Genomic DNA, 16833 nt, shown 5'->3' with positions numbered 1-16833 from the left:
CACCTCTCAGGCCCACAACTCCCTGTTTAGTGCCCTAAACAACCAGGAGACTCTGTGGCACAGATGTCACCATGCTCCAGCGCTGTAGGTCCCTGCACAGCTCCTGGTCCTGGGAATACCCAATCCTGGCACCCTCCTCCAGGTTGGACAGAGGCTGGAGCAGCCAACTCTATCCAGCCTGGGATCAGCTGCCCTCACCACGTCACTGGGGCAGGAAGAAACACCTCCCTCCCAGGCTCCTTTCCTGTTTGCTGCTGATTTTAGAGCAAGGTCAGGACAGGTTCAGGAGGAAAAGCACTGGGACAGAGTCTTGGGGGTCCTTGCAGGTATGAGGTGCTCCCACAAAGTTAAGCCCTCCCCCAGAGAGTGAGCCTGTTGTGGGATTGCTTCCCCAGCCCAGAGCAGGTACCCTCCCTGCAGGTCCTGCAGGGGACAAGAGGCATAAGGGGCTTCCACATAGGGTGGCATGGCTGTCCCACTGTGGGCACCCACACGTGGCTCTGGAGGCAGCCACAGCCAAGCCTGCAGAGCTGGGGTTGCAGCGGTGTCACCAGAGAGTGCTGTGATTCAGGGTACCCTCAGGTCCCAGGGCCCAGGTGGGTGCCTGGGGGGGTGCACAGCACCAGCCACATTGGGAGAACAGTTGGGAAAAAAGCTGGTGAGGCTGGGCTGGTTCTGAGAAGCACCCAAAGAAAAACCATCCCAGGTGCCCACCGGCCTGCAGCCTCCATGCCAGTGCCACAGGCCTGCGGGAGCCAGCAGCCCAGCATGCTGCAAAGACCATCTCCACCCCAGCCTTCCAGAACCTGCATGAAGACCATGTCTCCTACCTTGTCTGGACGCGATGCATCCCCCCAGCTCTCCCCCCCGATGGGCAGAGTCCCATCCTGGTGGCTGCTGTGGGCAGTGGCCACCACCCGGCTTTTCACCCCGTGCTGCTTCTCCCCAGGGAATGGCATCACTGCCGGCACCGCCCTGGCTCTGACCATCCTTGTGCAAAGCCTGCGCCGTGCTGGCAGCTGTGCGGAGCCAGTGCCCGGCACACGGCCAGGCAGCGCGCCCGCAGCGCTGGCCCATGCCAGCTTGTTTGTTCTCATTAAAGGTTAATGACAAAGCCACGCTAAAGCTGCCCCAGCCGCGGGAGGGGCATTCCCCAGTGCCACGCAGAGTGAGGGGACTTCCAGGCTTCCCTCGCAGAGGGGTGACAGCCAGGCTGTGCTGCTTGTGGGGACTCTGCCTCTCCACAGCCTGCAGTCCTGGGGGGATCTCTGTGGCAGCTGACACATGGGTGAGGTGCCTGGCATGGCACCATCCCGGGCATCACCCGTGGGGAGACCACCAGGAGCAGGCAGAAGACAGGGTCAGGCATTCCAAAAGTGGCAGAGGACGCCAGAGGAGGACAAGTCACATCAGCCATGCCCTCTGAGCACCTCACAGGACCCTGCACGGCATTTGGCGGGGCTTGACAGCTCAGGACACCTTGCCAAGGGAGGGCAGAGGAAGGGCACAAGTCATGCCAGCAGCGCCAGGGTGGTAATTGAGTTAATTGAGCCCCTGTTCCTGGTTTGGCTGGGGATAGGGAGTGGGTGCAAGGAAGAGGACATCTCCATGTGACTCTCCCTATCAGGGGGCTTCCCTGGATAGTCACCACTCTGGCTCAGCTCAACCAGCCAGGGTGGCTGCCTCAATCCCTCCTCCACAGCAGGGATGTGGGTGTAACACCCCAGGTGCTCCCTTTTTGGGGGTGTCCCTTTATGTCTTCTCACCAGGCCTGGGGAGCTGCCCTGGGCATCCCCACCCCAACCACAACAGCTGAACATGCAAACAAAACACTCTGTGTGCAGCCACACTTGGACACACATGTACAGCCACGGCCAGTTTGTGCCCAGGCAGAAAAATCCAGGAGGTTATTCCCACTTCCCTGCCCTCCATGGGATAGAAGACCAGCTTCCCATAGATCCCACGTCCTTCCAGCGGAGTCCTAGGGAAATTCTCCAGCTTCTCCCTGCTGGCCCGGGGACCACCAGCACTGAGGCTGAGCCCACCCAGCCCCTGGAGAAACCACCAGCCCTAACACGATGCTGCCCTGGTGGCACCAGCACCGAAGGCCAAGGTGATGAAGAAGCTATTTCAGGCTGTTTCGGACAAGTACTCCCCAGCCACAGACATCCTTGAGGCTGGGAATGTCACCACAGCTGGAAACCTGACAGGAAAGGGCATAGGCCAGCCTCAGTCAGTGTCAGAAGTCATGGCTGGCCAAAAAGGTTTGTGGAGATGGAGTCAGCACCAGCCTGGTGAGGGGCCAAAAAGCTCCTGGCCATGGGGGAGACCTGGGAGAGGGCAGGAGATGACAATTTTGGCAAGAAGACACACAGTCATGGCTTGAAGGAGAGCCACAGTGAGTGACCAAGTGACTTGTCCTGGGCTGGGACAGCAGGTGGTCACCTCCACCACAGTGCTACTTCTCGGACTTTCTGCTAAAACTGGCAAAGCCAACTGCAAAAAATCCTGGGAGCCCAAGGCAGAGTTTTTTGCGCAAGGTGGATGACCTGAGGGCTGGAGAAGGACCAGCCCTTGTGCCAAGCCAGGCTCTACCCCAGCCAGGCTGGCCCCAGTGCCCGTCAGCAGCATCCCTTCCTGAAGGGGCTGGGCATGGGGCGGTGGCAGACTCAAGCCCTCCCCCCTCGCTTCCTCGCATCGTCCCCACACAGCAGCAGAAATAGAAGCGATATAAATGGCAGCCCTATAAATAACCCCAAAGCACGCGGCGGGGAGCTTGTCCCAGCCCAGCACTGGCCTCAGCCCACGCAAAGCCAGGGCTTGGGCTGCCTTCACTGTGCCCTGGGGATCTTGAATGCCAGCTGCTCCCTGCCTGCCATGGATTTCCCAGGGTCCTGTCCTTTAGGTCAGTGCCATGGCAGGAGCTCCAATGCACCCGCTGAGCCTCAGCCACGGGCACAATCTGGAGCGCAGCCTGATGGCATTCCTGGGGGACACCCTACGCCCATCCAGCTCCTCCTGTCCAGCCAGCACTGGACCATGCCCATCTCAGGCACCCTGCTGCAACCCAGCCTGCAGATTCCTGGGCAAAGCAGCAGCTCTGGCCAGGAGCCTCAGCAAGGCTTGAGAAGAGATCCCCCCTGTCCTCACTACCGTCCTCACTGCACATCAACAGTTATCCCCTGGTTGCACCCCAAAACCTCTCAGCTGCCCACCCCAACATCTCCCATCACTGCCATGTCCACTGCTGCCCCCCGTTTCCATGCTCAACCCCATGATGCCATGTCCCCCATGGGGACTCAGCCACCACCACGCCAGGGATACCACCACGCCACCACAGCTCCTCTCCACCCAGGGGACTGTGGCAATGCATTGGGGACCCCCACGAGCCGAGAGGAGGCAACGCCACTGGTGACAAGCTGATGACAAGCCCTGCACTGCCGGATTTTGTGCGGCATCACGGCCTCACATCCCAGCCCTGCCCGGGGGACGCAGTGAGGCCACCAGCCAGGAGACGGGAGTCATGGGGTTTACAGGACGGCCAGGACTTCCCAGTGCCCTCGGGAGTCTCCTCTGGGAATGTGGCAAAGGTAAAACCCGCTGAGGCTGTTTGCACGCCCTGGGATGGCCGGAGGTGCGGCAGGGGAAGGGTTAATGGTGCGAGGCCTTCCCGAGCGCTTCTTGGCAGGCTGGGAAGGGCTGGGAGACAGGAGGATCGGGCCAGCAACAAAGCGAGATCTGTCTCATTAATTCCTCCGAGCATTCCTCCCCGTCACCCTGGAGGGGAGGAGGAGGCAGCACCCAGCTGACATGGTGCACCCAGGTCCCGCAGGAGCCCACCCGGGTCCCGCCCGGGCGCAGGGGCGGGATGGGGGAGATGGCTGCAGCTTCTCCCGCGGGATCCAGGGCTCTGGCGTCCCGCAGGCGCTCGGGCACGGCCCTATATGGGCACGGGCAGCTTTCCCTTCGCCCGCCGTACCCCTGCCCGTACCCCTGCCTGAAGTCTCAAGGGATTCGGGGCACAACACGGTTCATGCCACCAGCGTCACCCCAAACCTGGGAGGGAAAGAGTGGCTGGAGAAGCTGATACATCCCAGACAGGGTCTGGGGGGCACCGGCTGACATTGGGGGTGCTCGCCCTGATATCCCACTGTCAGGCAGCTCCTTCTCCGGGCGTCTCCGGCCATGGTCCCGGCCGGGCCGCGGCGTGCGGAGGATCGCACCGATCCGCAGTGGGGCGGAGGAGCAGAGCCCCGTGTCCGTGTCCCCGTCCCCGTCCTCCCGCCGCGCCCGGACACCCCAGCGCGGCGTGGGGCGCCCACCGGGGCTGGCGGCACAGGGGACGCGGGCGGGCGGGCGGTGGCTTGCGGCGACGTGGCCCCCCAAGGGTGTAGCCCTGCTAAGGCCACTAACCCCGCTCCCCCCGACCCCCCCGTGGCCGCGGGGTGCGGAGGTGCGGGTGGCACTCACATGTCCCAGGAGAGGCGGGGGACGAGGCGCGGGGCGAAAGCGGGCCTGGCTCGGTGCATCCCCTTTGTTCCACTCCCATGGACGGGAGCAAGCGGGGAGTTCGTGCAGGCTCTTGGCAGCGCCCACCCCGGCTCTCTCCATGGAAACGCGGGAGCCATGTGATTTCGGCAGGAAACCACGGCCCAGCCAGCGCCAATGGCAGCTGCATGGACGGGAGCACCTCCCTCCCCGAGGCGACCGACACCGCTGCCGCCACCGCCATCGCCACCACCGCCACCACCAACACCGCCACTGCCACCGCCGCACGGCCCTGCGGGGGTCCCGGACCCGCCGGCCCATCAGCATTCCACGGGGGTCCACAAGCCCCACCTCCCCCGGGGCGAGGGGAGTGGGGGCAGCCCGGCTTGCTTGGCCCCCGGCTGTTTGCCTTCCTGCCGCACACGGCGCCCACAGCCTCCCCCTGCCAGGGAAGCAATGGCTGGAGCAACACCTCCTCCGTCACCCCCCTCTCCCCCCACGAGGGCCACCACAGCATCCCGGGCTTCAGTGCTCCCTGACAGACCCCGGGCATGTTTCACACTCCGGCAGTGAAGTGACACGACCAAGGCTGTGCAGTCAGTCGGTGGCAGAGGGAACACCCAAACGTGCTTGCTCCCAGCTCTGTGACACCCAGCACCCCACCCTGCCTTCCCCCCACAGCTCCTGCATCCAACTGAGCCATGCTCAGACCTGTGCCAGTCAGAAAGTCCACTCTGGGGGAGCAGAGCATTGGCACTGACCCACATTCCCCATCCCACCAGCTTCCAACCTCCATGGGGAATGAGCAGAGGAGCACTCCCAGCTTCCCCAGCTAAGGGACAGGCAGCCCCAGTGTAAATGCAGGCTGTCACCAAGGGATGCCACAGTCACACTCTGCTGCTTCCACAACTACCAGTCTTGCTTCCTAAACCCTGACAGCTCTGAGCATCCCTGAAGGTGGAGGGGTGCCTGTTGGGGGGATGCACCCTGCTCCTCCTCTTTCTCCCAAGACCATCTTTCTCCTACCTGTCCCAGATCCTACTGAGTCGACCCAGTTTTAAATGAGACCGATGCCTTCGCAGCCCTGGTGAGACATCCTCCATGCAAGGACGAGGCAGCGCAGTGCTCCTGCCAGCCCTGTGAGGCAGAAACACTAATTAGACCATCATCAGGTCTTGGAGCCCAGTGGAGCAGGGCAATATCAGTGACAAGGACATCATTGCACCACTCTCACTCTCCTGAGCCCACACCAAGGAGCAGAGCATTGCTGCCAAGGTTGCTCAGTGAGAACCAGGGCGTCCCAGCACCCAGCCCAGTTCTCCAGGCTGGCCTGGTTACAGGGAAGGAGAAGTGATGCAAAAATAGGAGAAGGGACAGCAGGTCCTGAGGCCACCAGGGAAAAGCCAAGCCAAAAGGCCAACAAGGAGAGGCTGCAAGGGTGGATTCACCAAGCCATATGGTTGATGAATCCCAGAATGGTTTGGGTTGGAAGGCACCTTAAAGACCATCTGGTTTCAACCCCCTGCCATAAGCAGGGACTCCTTCCACTATCCCAGGTTACTCCAAGCCTCATCCAACTTGGCCTTGGACACTTCCAGGGATGAGGCAGCCACAGCTTCTCTGAACAACCTGTGCCAGGGCCTCACCACCCTCACAGGGCAGAATTTCTTCCTAATATCTAATCTAATCCTGCCCTCTGTCACTTAGAAGCCATTCCTCCTTTTCCTGTCACTCTGTGCTCTTGTCTAAAGTCCCTTTTCAGGTCTTTTGGAGCCCCTTTAGGTACTGGAAGGGGCTCTAAGGTCTCCCTTGAGCCTTCTCTTCTCCAGGCTGAACAGCCCCTACTCCCTCAGCCTGTCTCCACAGCAGAGATGTTCCTGACCTCTGAGCATCTTCGTGGCCTCCTCTGAACTTGCTCAAACAGGTCCACATCCTTCTTATTTTGGAGTCCCCAGACTGGATGCAGTGCTGCAGATGGGATTGCACCAGAGCAGAGCAGAGGGGCAGAATCCCCTCCCTCAACCTGCTGCCCATGCTGCTGAGGATGAACCCCAGGATACATTTGGCTTTCTGGCTGCCAGCACAAACAGCCAGGTCATGTTGAGCTTCTTGTACAACCAACACCCCCAAGTCCTTCTCCTCAGGGCTTCTCCCAATCCATTCTCAACCCAGGTCCCAGTGCCACAATGTCCCTGTCCCACTAGGGTGACCCGCCATGTGCTTGGTGTGCTCAGCTCACTTGATCCATCATCCCACCTGGATTGAGTGGGGGTCTGGATCCCACCCACACCCTGTGCATGGTGTCACCACTGAAAATTTTCAGTTGAAAGTGACCTCCAAGGATTATTGGGGCCAACTGCCTGAGCACTTTAGGTCTGCCACCAAGTTAAAGCATGTTACTAAGGGCACTGTCCAAATGCCTCTTAAACACTGACATGCTTGGGACATCAACCACCTCTCTCCAGGAAGTCTGTTCCGGGGTTTGACCACCTTCTTAGTAAAAACTTGGGGTGCCTGGAGGTAGATTGACCCACACCACCACATTCCACTTACCTATGCACCACCATCCCAAGGTAAAACCCCATTCCTGGTTGCTGCTGGGGAGCAGCTGTATCCCTGCAGGCAGCAGGAGAGGGGATTGCACCCTCCCTTCGGCCACATGCCTGCCTGCCCTGCCAGGCTGGGTTGTGGAGCCAAGCACTCCCTGTGCCAAGGTCAGGGCTGGCACACCGCACTGGCTGCTCTGGGAGCTTGCTCAGCACGGACCAGCTTGGCAAACAAAAACAAGGACAGGCTCCTGCCCGAGTTCCGGCAGCACCCCTGGCCTGCCTGCTCTCCAAAACTGCCTCCTGGATTTATGGAGGTATGGTGCCTGCTGGCAGGCAGGAGTTAAGCCTCCCAGCATTGATTTGGATACTCCTGGGTTAGCCTTCCCAGCATGGATGCAGATAATCTTGGTTAACCCTTTCATTATGGATATGGATACTCCTGGGTTAATCTTGCCAGCATAGATATGGATGGATACTCCTGGTTTAATCCTTTCATTATGGGTACGGATACTCCCGGGCTAACCCTTCCGGCATGGATATGGATACTCCTGGACTCCTGTCCCTGAAGGAGGCTTCCCAGCAGTCCAGTTGGGAAGCTGGGCATTGGTGCAGGCAGGAGTCCCTGAGCCCAAGGGCACTCTGTCTGAGAACCTGCTGGCATTAGTGAGCTCCTCCCAGCACAGGATTGCACCTTTCCAGAGCCTGGTGACCCGAGACCACTCCAAGCACATTCCCCTCCTCCTGGCAGCTTCAGCAGCAGCCGTGCCAGCTGCCTGCAGCCGCCTACCGCGGTGCAGAGAAAGGTCTGAGCCGTCAGCGGAGCCCCGCACCGCGGGTCTCTGCCCAAATTGCTCTTCTCACTGCAGGCTGGGCCTGGAGCCACGTCTTCCTCTCCCCTCTCTCTGGAGGGCTGGAGGCCAGCCCTTGGCTCCAGGCTGGAGCTGCTGCATGCTCAGCATTCCTGCTCAGTGCTGGAGCAAGGCAGCACACACAGGCCAGGGCTCCAAGCCTTGCACCGGGACAGCCACATGTGCTGAGCACACTCAGAGCCTGGCCACCACCCCCAGGAGCAGCTGAGGTGCCTCCACAGAGCCTGCCACAATCCCTGCCACCATCCCTGCCACTGCCTCGGAGATGAACGTCCGGCATCCCAGCACCAAGCTCCGCATCCCTCCAGCTGCGCATTTTTGGGGAGCACAACCTGGGAAAAAGCTGAGGGAGCCAGGGCGGCGCTGATGCAGCATGAGCAATGTGAGCTGCCGCTCCAGCTGACTCACCGGAGCCCTGGCCACGCTCGGGAACTGGCCGGCAGCACAGAAAGGCTGTGCCAGCAGGTCCTCTGAGCTCTGCTGGAAAACCTTCCCCGACACACTCGGGGCCAGCTCACAGCGGCAGCAGTCTGGGGCACAGCCCTGACCCAGCCTGTTCTTTTCTATGGGGCAGAATTGCTTGTCCCAGCACTTTGCCTGCCCCCGGGGCTGGGAAAAGGGAGGACAGGATACCCCCACAGTGGCCATAAACCTACTCAGTGTCAGGCAGCATTGGGTACTGGTCAATTCTCCCAGACTCTAGCCAGAAATCCAGAATCTGGGTCAGAGCTTTGCAGCAGAGCCAGGACATCCAGCCTGTGACTTCATCAGGTCCAGCCCCAGCATGGGCCAGGAGGTTAAGGAACTGCAGAACAACCCTGGTCCAGACTCTCTGGCCACCAGCCAGCTGTTCCCCCTCCTAACTCCCTTCTCCACCCCAGGAAGGTGGCTGGCAGCATCTCCAACCCCTATCCCAGCTCAGCCTGGGGGGCTGAACATCTCCTGGGACCACTCCACCTCCTGCAACCAGGCAGCCATCCCCACCTCAGCACAGCAGGAACCAGCTCACGCACACACCCGTAGGATCACTCCCAAAGTATCCATGATTCACAAGATTCCTACAGTCCCTTGGCATTGTCCAACACTGAACAGGAAGGCTGAGGCTGTGGGCAAGCCCAGAAACCAGCCCAGCCCAGCAGATGGAGCAGGGCAATTGGCAGCTGGACCATGGCACAGATGGACAATGGCAAAGGTATCAGCAGGCTGAGGATTCAACATCACACCAGGTGAAGCAAAGCTTGGCCAATCAAGCTGGCTGAGGTAGGAATACATTGCCCCAAATGGTGCTGCAAGGATGTGAGTGCAAAAGGCCATTCGGAGCACGAGGTGTTTTGGCAGGGCTGAGTCTACAAATTTAGCAGAGCTGTATGCAAATGCATGTAAATATCGTCCTCCCAAGCAGCACAGGGGATCCCACACACACCCTGATCCATTCCACTGCTGAAGTGGGGTCCCTGTACCCCCGTGAGCAGCACCTGCTACACCCAAGAGCAGAGTGAGTCCATCTGGGAACAGCCAGTGGGCACCCACGTTGGCCTCCCAGAGCGTGAAAGTGCTTCCTGCAGCGAGCACCAGCCTCCAGCAAAGCTCCCTCCCCTCCAAAGAAAACAACAAAGAAAATGCTGGGATGGGGATTAAGGAAATGAAACTGGCTGTGCAGGGTAAGCAAGGATAGGAAGTGGCTGTGATATCTCCTCTCCCAGCTGGCCTACAGCTCTCCCAGCCCAGAGCCCACAGCACAGCACATCTAAACCCAAGGGAAATCATGTGCTGGGGAGTGTGTTGAATAACCGGGAGGTTTCTGAGCGATCCCTGCTCCTGGGATGGAACAGGCACTTGGGGAGCCTCTGTGCTCCCACACTAGCACTTCCATGCTCTCTCCATCCCAGCACAACATGCAGGGAGACCCCCTGACACCACGAGCTGCACTCTGCTTCTGAAGCTGGCACTGTGGGGTGGCATCTCAAGAGTTTTGCTCTCATAGAATCATTAAGATTGCAAAAGACCTCTAAGATCATCAGGTCCATTAACCCTGCACTGTCATGCCCACCACTAAACCATGTCCCCCAGATGCCGCATCCATGCATTTTTTTGAATACCTCCAGAGGTGGTGAGGCCACCATTGCACCTATTCTACCTCTCCTGGCTGTTGGTCCAAATGGGTTTGTGCTGGGAAGAGTGTCTCTGGAGGAAAGCAGTGGCAGTCAAACAGAAAACCAAGACTAAAACCAGCTGCTAAAAGCCACCGGGCGGGTAGGGGTAGCAGAGGGGGGACATGCCAATAGCATGGATCTTGCCACATCCTCTCCACCCAAGAGATGCCCCCAAGCAGGGCCCATTCCAGCCCTTGTTCATGCCTCTAGCACATGTGTGAATGCCACCAGCCCCAGGCTGTGGCTCCAGCCGGTCTCTCCTGTATCTGTCACATGTCCTGGCATGCAAGGGCCAGCTCTGTTTACATGCGCAAGTCTCAGATTCTCCTGCTGGGGATGAGTCAGGCTTCCCTCGACACCCCGCTGAGGTGGCGGTGTCAGGGCCCCAGCTGGCGTTTGCCTCCCGAGCGGCACAGAGCCGGTGGATGCCAGGCTGGGGAATGGCTGGAAAGGGCTCACACAGCCCTCTGCCTGCTTTCCATCCCACCCAGAGCCATCTGCAGCAGCACGGAAGGCACTGGAGGCTGGAGAGCACTGCCAGGAAGCTCTCCCTGGCTCAGCTCCACCAGGTCAGCTTCCTTCCCCTCCACCCCACAGGCATGTCATGGCTCAGCGCGGGGCAGTCAAACCCGGAGCAAGCCCCCAGCCACCTCCAGAGGGTCTAGTGTGGGTGGGATGGCCAGGCTGCTGCTGAGAAACCCTCATGTCTGCAAAGCCTTGGGGTGCTGGGGTGTCTCCTGGGGTGCCAGCTCACAGGAGAGAGGGATCCCCTGGATTTGGGACCCCCAGGGACAGAGGCTGGAGCTCGAAGGAGAAGCCACCCCTCTTCCCATCTGCACATTGCCAGGAGATGCTGAGCTGCCGCTGGACTTGTGGGGTGGTGAGATGGGTGCCAGCTGCACACCACTGCCCAGCCTGTGCACAGTGGCAACCGCCAGTCTGCCCTATCCAGAGGGTCCCCAGCTGAGTCAGAGCGAGCATCCCAGGAGACAAGAGAAACCCCAAAACACCCCAACCACATCCAGCTCCCCCTTCCCTTTCATTGCTCCCAGTCCTTGCTTTCTGCTCCTCTTTTCCACATATCCCAGGATCAGAAAAGCCCTCGTCTGAGGAGAAAGGCCTTTTCCCTTTGCTCCCAATTTTCCCAGTGTGGGAAAAGATCCTTTTTGGATCCCCCCACCTGCATCCCCCTCGCTGTGACCGGGGCTGGGCTGGCTCCGTGCGAGCACAATAACCAGAAGTGTGTGGAGCCGCTGGAAGGAGCGATGTTCCCGGATGGTATGCAGCCCTGACAGCACTGGCTCTGCTTTAAAGGGTAACTTTATCCTGTAATAACAAACAAGAGGAGCCAAGTTCCTCCCCAGCATCACTTCCCTGGCTCCGAGGAGAGGGACATGGGGGAGAGAACTCATTAGAATGAGCTTGGATCCTTGTTCTTGCCATCACAGGGTCTTAACTCCACTCCCTTGAGACAACAAGGGGGGGAAGATGCTCCAGGGCAGCAGGTCTGGGTCAAGAGTTGGAACAGACACATTTGTGTGCTGACATGCTGGGGACCGAGGAGATGACCCCTCTAGCAATTCCTGTCCTGCAGACAGCAGCAGGAAGCCTGCCACAGCCCATGGCATGCCCTGGGCAGCTGAACCCCATCGCCATCCCCACAGCCCCCCCCACACGCACACAGCACCGGACAGGCACACTGGCATCTCGGCACAGTGCCAGCCCCAAGTGCAGCCACCTGGGAACTTGTTCTGCAAGAGCTGGAAATTCAGGCCCAGCTGGTGCCGTGGGATGGGCAGGGAGAGGCTGACCTGCTGCAAACCCCTGGCAGGACCCTGCAGAGCAGGACTGGGTGCTACGGCCAAGGCATCACTCTGGCAGCATCATCCTTTTTGTGGGCACCCCTGGGGGAAAAGGCATGGGCAGAGCCCAGCTGTGGGAGGAAGGGCGAGCACTTCTCTGTGACCCACGGGTGCACCCTCCTCGCTCCCAAACAGGTTTTTTTCTGAAGATCCATGGGTGTGGCTGTGCCAGGGCCCCAGGGCACAGAGCAGGCAAACCTCTGGTTTATTCTGTGGGTGCACAGGGGGCACTGGGGCATGTGATGGGCTCATCAACATCTGTGGTGTGTTCACAGGGGATGTGGATCATCTGCATCACCCCATCAGGCTCAGCAGTGGGTGACCTACCTCTGCTCCTGCAGGGACACTGATGCTCAGGAAAGGTGTCCCTCGGTGGTCATCACCAGGGAGGGCACAGCCCAGCCTGTGCTGATGGGGCACTGATGCCCCCTCCCTGCCAGTCGAGAAGTGGGGGCAATTTGGCAGAGCTCAGTTGTGTGAGAAGATGACAATCTGGAGAAGGCTGCTGAGATGTTCTGTCTGATTTCCACTTCCCCAAGGAGCACCTCTGTAGATCCTGGGGTTTGATTAAATCCCAGCCTGTCAAACGAAGCTGGTGAAGTGCTGCAGTTTTCTTCCCCAAGATGGATTTCCTCCAAACTCCTTATTAGGGGTTTGGGTTAAGTCTGTGCGAAGCTGGTAAAGCTGCTGCCTCCATGGTGCCCCCCAGCAGACCAGGGGGCTTCCAGAGGAAGCACAAGGCAGGATCCGACCAGCTAAAAAGGGGAAGAGAGAGGAAGGAGGGAATCATAGGCATCTAAAGCTTTCAGAGCCTTAGAGGTGACAATGACAGCGTCTGCCCTCTGCAAAAGGGGCTGTGGGAGACCCATGGGAGACAACATGGCTTGGGAGAGATGAGTCAAGGGCTGCTGCTGGTTGCCAGAGAGGCAAAGCCTGGAGCAAGCTCCCAGTACCAAACCACCCTCCTAGGGCAGTTGTGAAGCCTGCCCGGCTCTGGCTGACTGGAGTGGAGAGCACCAGGGCAGGCACCAGTGGGTTAAAAGCTTGAGGTGCGACTTGGTGAGCTGCTTCCTCCAGGCAAACAATAACACAGGGGAGGGAGAAGGGATGCATGGGGCTCTGCAGGGACTGATAGCGATGGAGCAACCCCAGCCCTGCAGCTGCAGCCGTGCCAGAGGAACCCTCAGCACATTATCTGCTGGTCCCACTCAGCTTCCTTAGCAGCCCTGGTGCAGCAGGGACCGGGTTGTTCCTCCTCCAGAGCCTCATTTCTCATGGACCCAAGTTGGGTCCCTGTGCTTTGATGGCAGCCCTGGACCCCAGCACCCCCCAAACCCTGCACTCCCAGAAAGTCCAGCCTTCCCAGCACCGGTGTTTCCCACTGCTGGTGCCTCTGAGAATGGTCACCCAGGGTTCTGAGCCCCAGGACCGCGGTGTCACCCAGCACATGGTCCCCACCGTGACCGTCCTGCTGCCCCATCCCCCCACGTCATGGACAGTGCCCACACCTTGGCAGAAGAAAGATTTGGCTGGAAGACGACTCCTGCAAAGGGGATCTCCAGGTCCTGGCTGGGGTCCCTGCAGTTCTGGTTGCCTCTGCTCTTGGTCTTTCCCAGCAAAGATCTGCTGCACCTGGAGCTGCTGCAGCCTGGCCACGCTGGCTGGTGTCCCAGCACTTCCTCGTGTGCGGCTGTTTGTGACCTGCCTGCTGCTCCACCTCCGCAGCTGCATCGCTGTCACAGGAGCAGCCCTTTTCCGTTCCGTTTCCTTTTTTTGACCCTCTCCTCCTGTAGCAGCCTTTGCCTTCCACGGAGGCTCTGCCTGCTGCCATTCACCCCACTCGGGTGTGGGAGGGTGTCTCTCAAAATGGGTCTTGCTCAAAATGGGACTGGCAAGTCAGGTCAGGACTCCTGGTGTCCTCACTGCTCCTACCCCAACCCACAGACCTGCCTGACTCCAGCTCCTGGTGCAACAAGTCTTTGCCAGTGGCTATTGGTCTGGAGTAAGGCAGCTGCTGGAAGACCCTGGGAAATGCGGGCTTTTCCCTCCACTGAGGACAATCCCTGGAGCCTGGAGAGCTGCTGGGCTCCCTGGAGCAGAGAGATGTTTGCCCCCAGATGTTACTGTGGCTCCAAAGGGGCTGGGGGAGGCTGTCTGAGCTGCTCTGGGTGACAACTTCCCCACCCATGGTCTTTGGAAGTCCCCAGACATGTTTCCACGACCTTACGCAGCCTCAGGAAGAATCCCAAAGAGGTTGTCCAGCTTTCCCTACTGCTGGAACCAACGCTGGTCCAGCTGGCACCTGTGCCCACCTTCAGAACAGAGATGGATCAGCTGCTAAAAGCAGATGGATCCTAAATCACATTTACTCTGTCCAAACCTGCCTGTGCTCCCAGGGAGCAGCTAGAGCTGGGATTTCAAGTGTCTCCTGGGGCACTGTACTGCACCCAGTGAAAGGACACAGGGCTGTGTGCTGCCATCCCAGTGGGCAGGGGGGACGCTGAAGTCTGACACTTCCCAGAGCCAGGAAATAAGCCTGACACAAAGGGCAAAGCCAGCAAAGGGAGGGAAGGAGTGAGGCAGGAAACATCAGGCAGGAGAGGAAACGGGGAAGATAATCAGCTCCATGAGCACAAACACCCGGAACTTGTGCAAAGGAAAAGCCGACACCACTTGGCAAGCATTTGAGCAGGGAGACCTGCCCATCTGGCCTCTCGCTGAGGCTTCCTGAAGAACACGTGCCCTGGAGCACTTTAAGGTTCTCAGGGGTCCCTGGCCTCCAAATTACCATGGGTGGCACAGTTCCTGGTGGCTCAGCTCCAGCATGTCCTGCCTGGGATGAGCCTTGTCTCAGAGGGTGGAAGGATGGGCTCCTGGAGAGCAGCTGGCTGCACTTGTGAAGGCAAAGCACTCATGAGGGGTGAATCCCAGTTGCAGAGAGAGGTCCAAGTTGGGTCATCCTGCCCCAGTCTCTTGTTGGCTTGAAAAATGGGATCAACTGACCTGTTTCCACTTGGTTCTGCACAGCAGTTAGTCTGCTATCCTCGCACCCAACGGGAAGACCACTGCACTGGGATTCCTACAGGCTGATGCTCCAGGTGTTTCAATGCCCAGCAGTGCCCTGGGGGTAGTTCTTGTCCCCAGCAGCTGTGTCCAGTACTGCAGAACTTCCCACTCCTCCTCCTACCACCTTCAGAACACAGTGCTGCCCATGCCCTGGATGACCTGACCACATTCCAGGTGATGTCCCAGGCTGATGGAGCTTGTCCCAGCTGCCAGCAGTCCTGTCTCCCGCCATATCCCCAAGGGAGCAGTGACACACATCTCACAGGGCTGGCAACGACCACGAGGGGGATGACGACTGTAAGCTGTCAGCAATCCATGGTGGGATCTCTGGCATTGCTCATCTCCCAGGATCCAGCATGTGGTGTGGGAGAAAGGGAGAAACATGGAGAGAGATGGGCATGGAGCCAGCCTGTGGAGACTGGCCAGGCTCCAGCTGGCTTGTGTGGAGTAACTGGGGCAGGAGAACCTCTGCCAAGGGGCAGGGAGGGCACTCAGGGGAGGATTGGCCATGTCTCTGAGCCAGCACTGGGCTGAGCATGGCAATGCACTGGCAGGATCAGGCCCTTCACCCACACTCCTGTCCCTCAGCCACTCCTTCCCAGGGATTCCCCTCCTCCTGCTGCCATCACAGCGCTGATAGGGAGGTGCCCAAGTGAGCACTGACCACTCTGGCCACAGATATGAGCTGGGAAAGAAAAGAGCAAGCATTTACATGGGAAACAGGTGGCTGGATCAGGTGGAAGAGCCCAGATGGTTCAGAGCTCCCCTGAGGATGAAGCTGAGGTCAGTGTCTCCCTGGCAGGGAGCACGTGGGTGGCTCATGTGGGAACAGCTCCCTGCAGCTCTGTTGGCAGTGCTGGCTCCTGAGGGCCTTGGAAAGCACAGCACAGGCTTGGAAAAAAGCATGTCAGCCTGGGCATAGGGAACTCTCTGGAACAACTCCTCTGGCACAGCCAGGTGGGGCACAGCCTCAAGATTCCCAGGAAAACTGGTGGTGGCAGGCAAGCCCCCACTCCAGAAAGAGGTACAACCCCAGCAGAGGCCAGACCCAGAGGGACCCAGATGCTTCAGCTGGTCCTCTGGATGAGAAAGAGAAGGTGGTGGCCTCTGAGGGAAGGAGTAGGGGGTTGCTTGTCCTGCAGGACAGGTTGCTCTGCCCACCTGAGATCAGGCTTGGTTTTACAGGAGTCCTGGCTCCTTTTTGCCATGCTTCATTAAGAGAAGCTCTTTCCAGAAGGGACAAAACCCTCCTGAGAAATCCCAACACCACTCCAAAATCCATATCTTTGGGGCTGTTACCACTTCCTGGGAAAATTCATGCAGTCCAGGGCTGCCCAGCCCACCTTATTAATGTTCTCAGCTTCTCCATCCTACAGAAGTGCTGTTCCCATGTTGTGACCCACCATGAGACCAGATTTCCCCCACCCAGGGGTACCATGCCCAGTTGGGGCTCCACTATGGGAAGAGCTGTCTGCCTGGGATTGCAGAACTGGACTGTAGTGTCTGGTCTTCCCATTCCAGCCAGGAGGCTGCTCCCAAAGACACCATGTCCAGCACAAAGTCATCCCAAGGAATCTGTGGCAAATACACCATGCCTTGGTGGAAGCATGGCAGAGACCAGGCAGACCTGGGCATGCTCTGCAGCCAGGCAGGACAGCAGGAGGACAGCAGAGCTTTGGGTGAGTTACATGTCCCTTGGGACTTCCCTTCAGCTCAGAGCAGCTGAAGACAAGGCAGGCAGACTGCTTGGATCACAGGATCATTTAGGTTGGAAAAACACCTCCAAGATAATCAAGTTCCACCATTAATGCCAGGCTATTTTTTGCAGGGGCAAGACAGTCTGAGT

The 16833-nt window shown here is 59.0% G+C and overlaps 1 protein-coding gene across 5 annotated transcripts in view; it reads right to left on the bottom strand.

Annotated features, from left to right (window-relative positions):
• The window catches only part of RIPOR1 (RHO family interacting cell polarization regulator 1), a 31985-nt gene extending 18397 nt beyond the window's left edge, over positions 1-13588 (bottom strand). For 3 of the 5 annotated variants that reach the window (XM_042027262.1, XM_042027265.1, XM_042027264.1), the window contains exon 1: positions 4471-4747. In XM_042027262.1, the coding sequence (XP_041883196.1) occupies positions 4471-4732 (262 nt within the window). In that variant the 5' untranslated portion in view covers positions 4733-4747. Of the gene's footprint in view, positions 1-830; positions 1093-4470; positions 4748-12248; positions 12677-13429 lie in introns of those variants that run through there. The other 2 variants (XM_042027268.1, XM_042027263.1) reach the window with 2 other exon arrangements.
• Between the last annotated feature and the right edge of the window lie 3245 nt (positions 13589-16833).

This window comes from Corvus kubaryi, unplaced genomic scaffold (assembly GCF_017639235.1).
Source record: "Corvus kubaryi isolate FWS band 111438036 unplaced genomic scaffold, C.kubaryi_AGA036_p1.0 37300, whole genome shotgun sequence".
NCBI lineage: Eukaryota > Metazoa > Chordata > Aves > Passeriformes > Corvidae > Corvus > Corvus kubaryi.
This window is presented reverse-complemented; position numbering and strand designations above follow the sequence as displayed.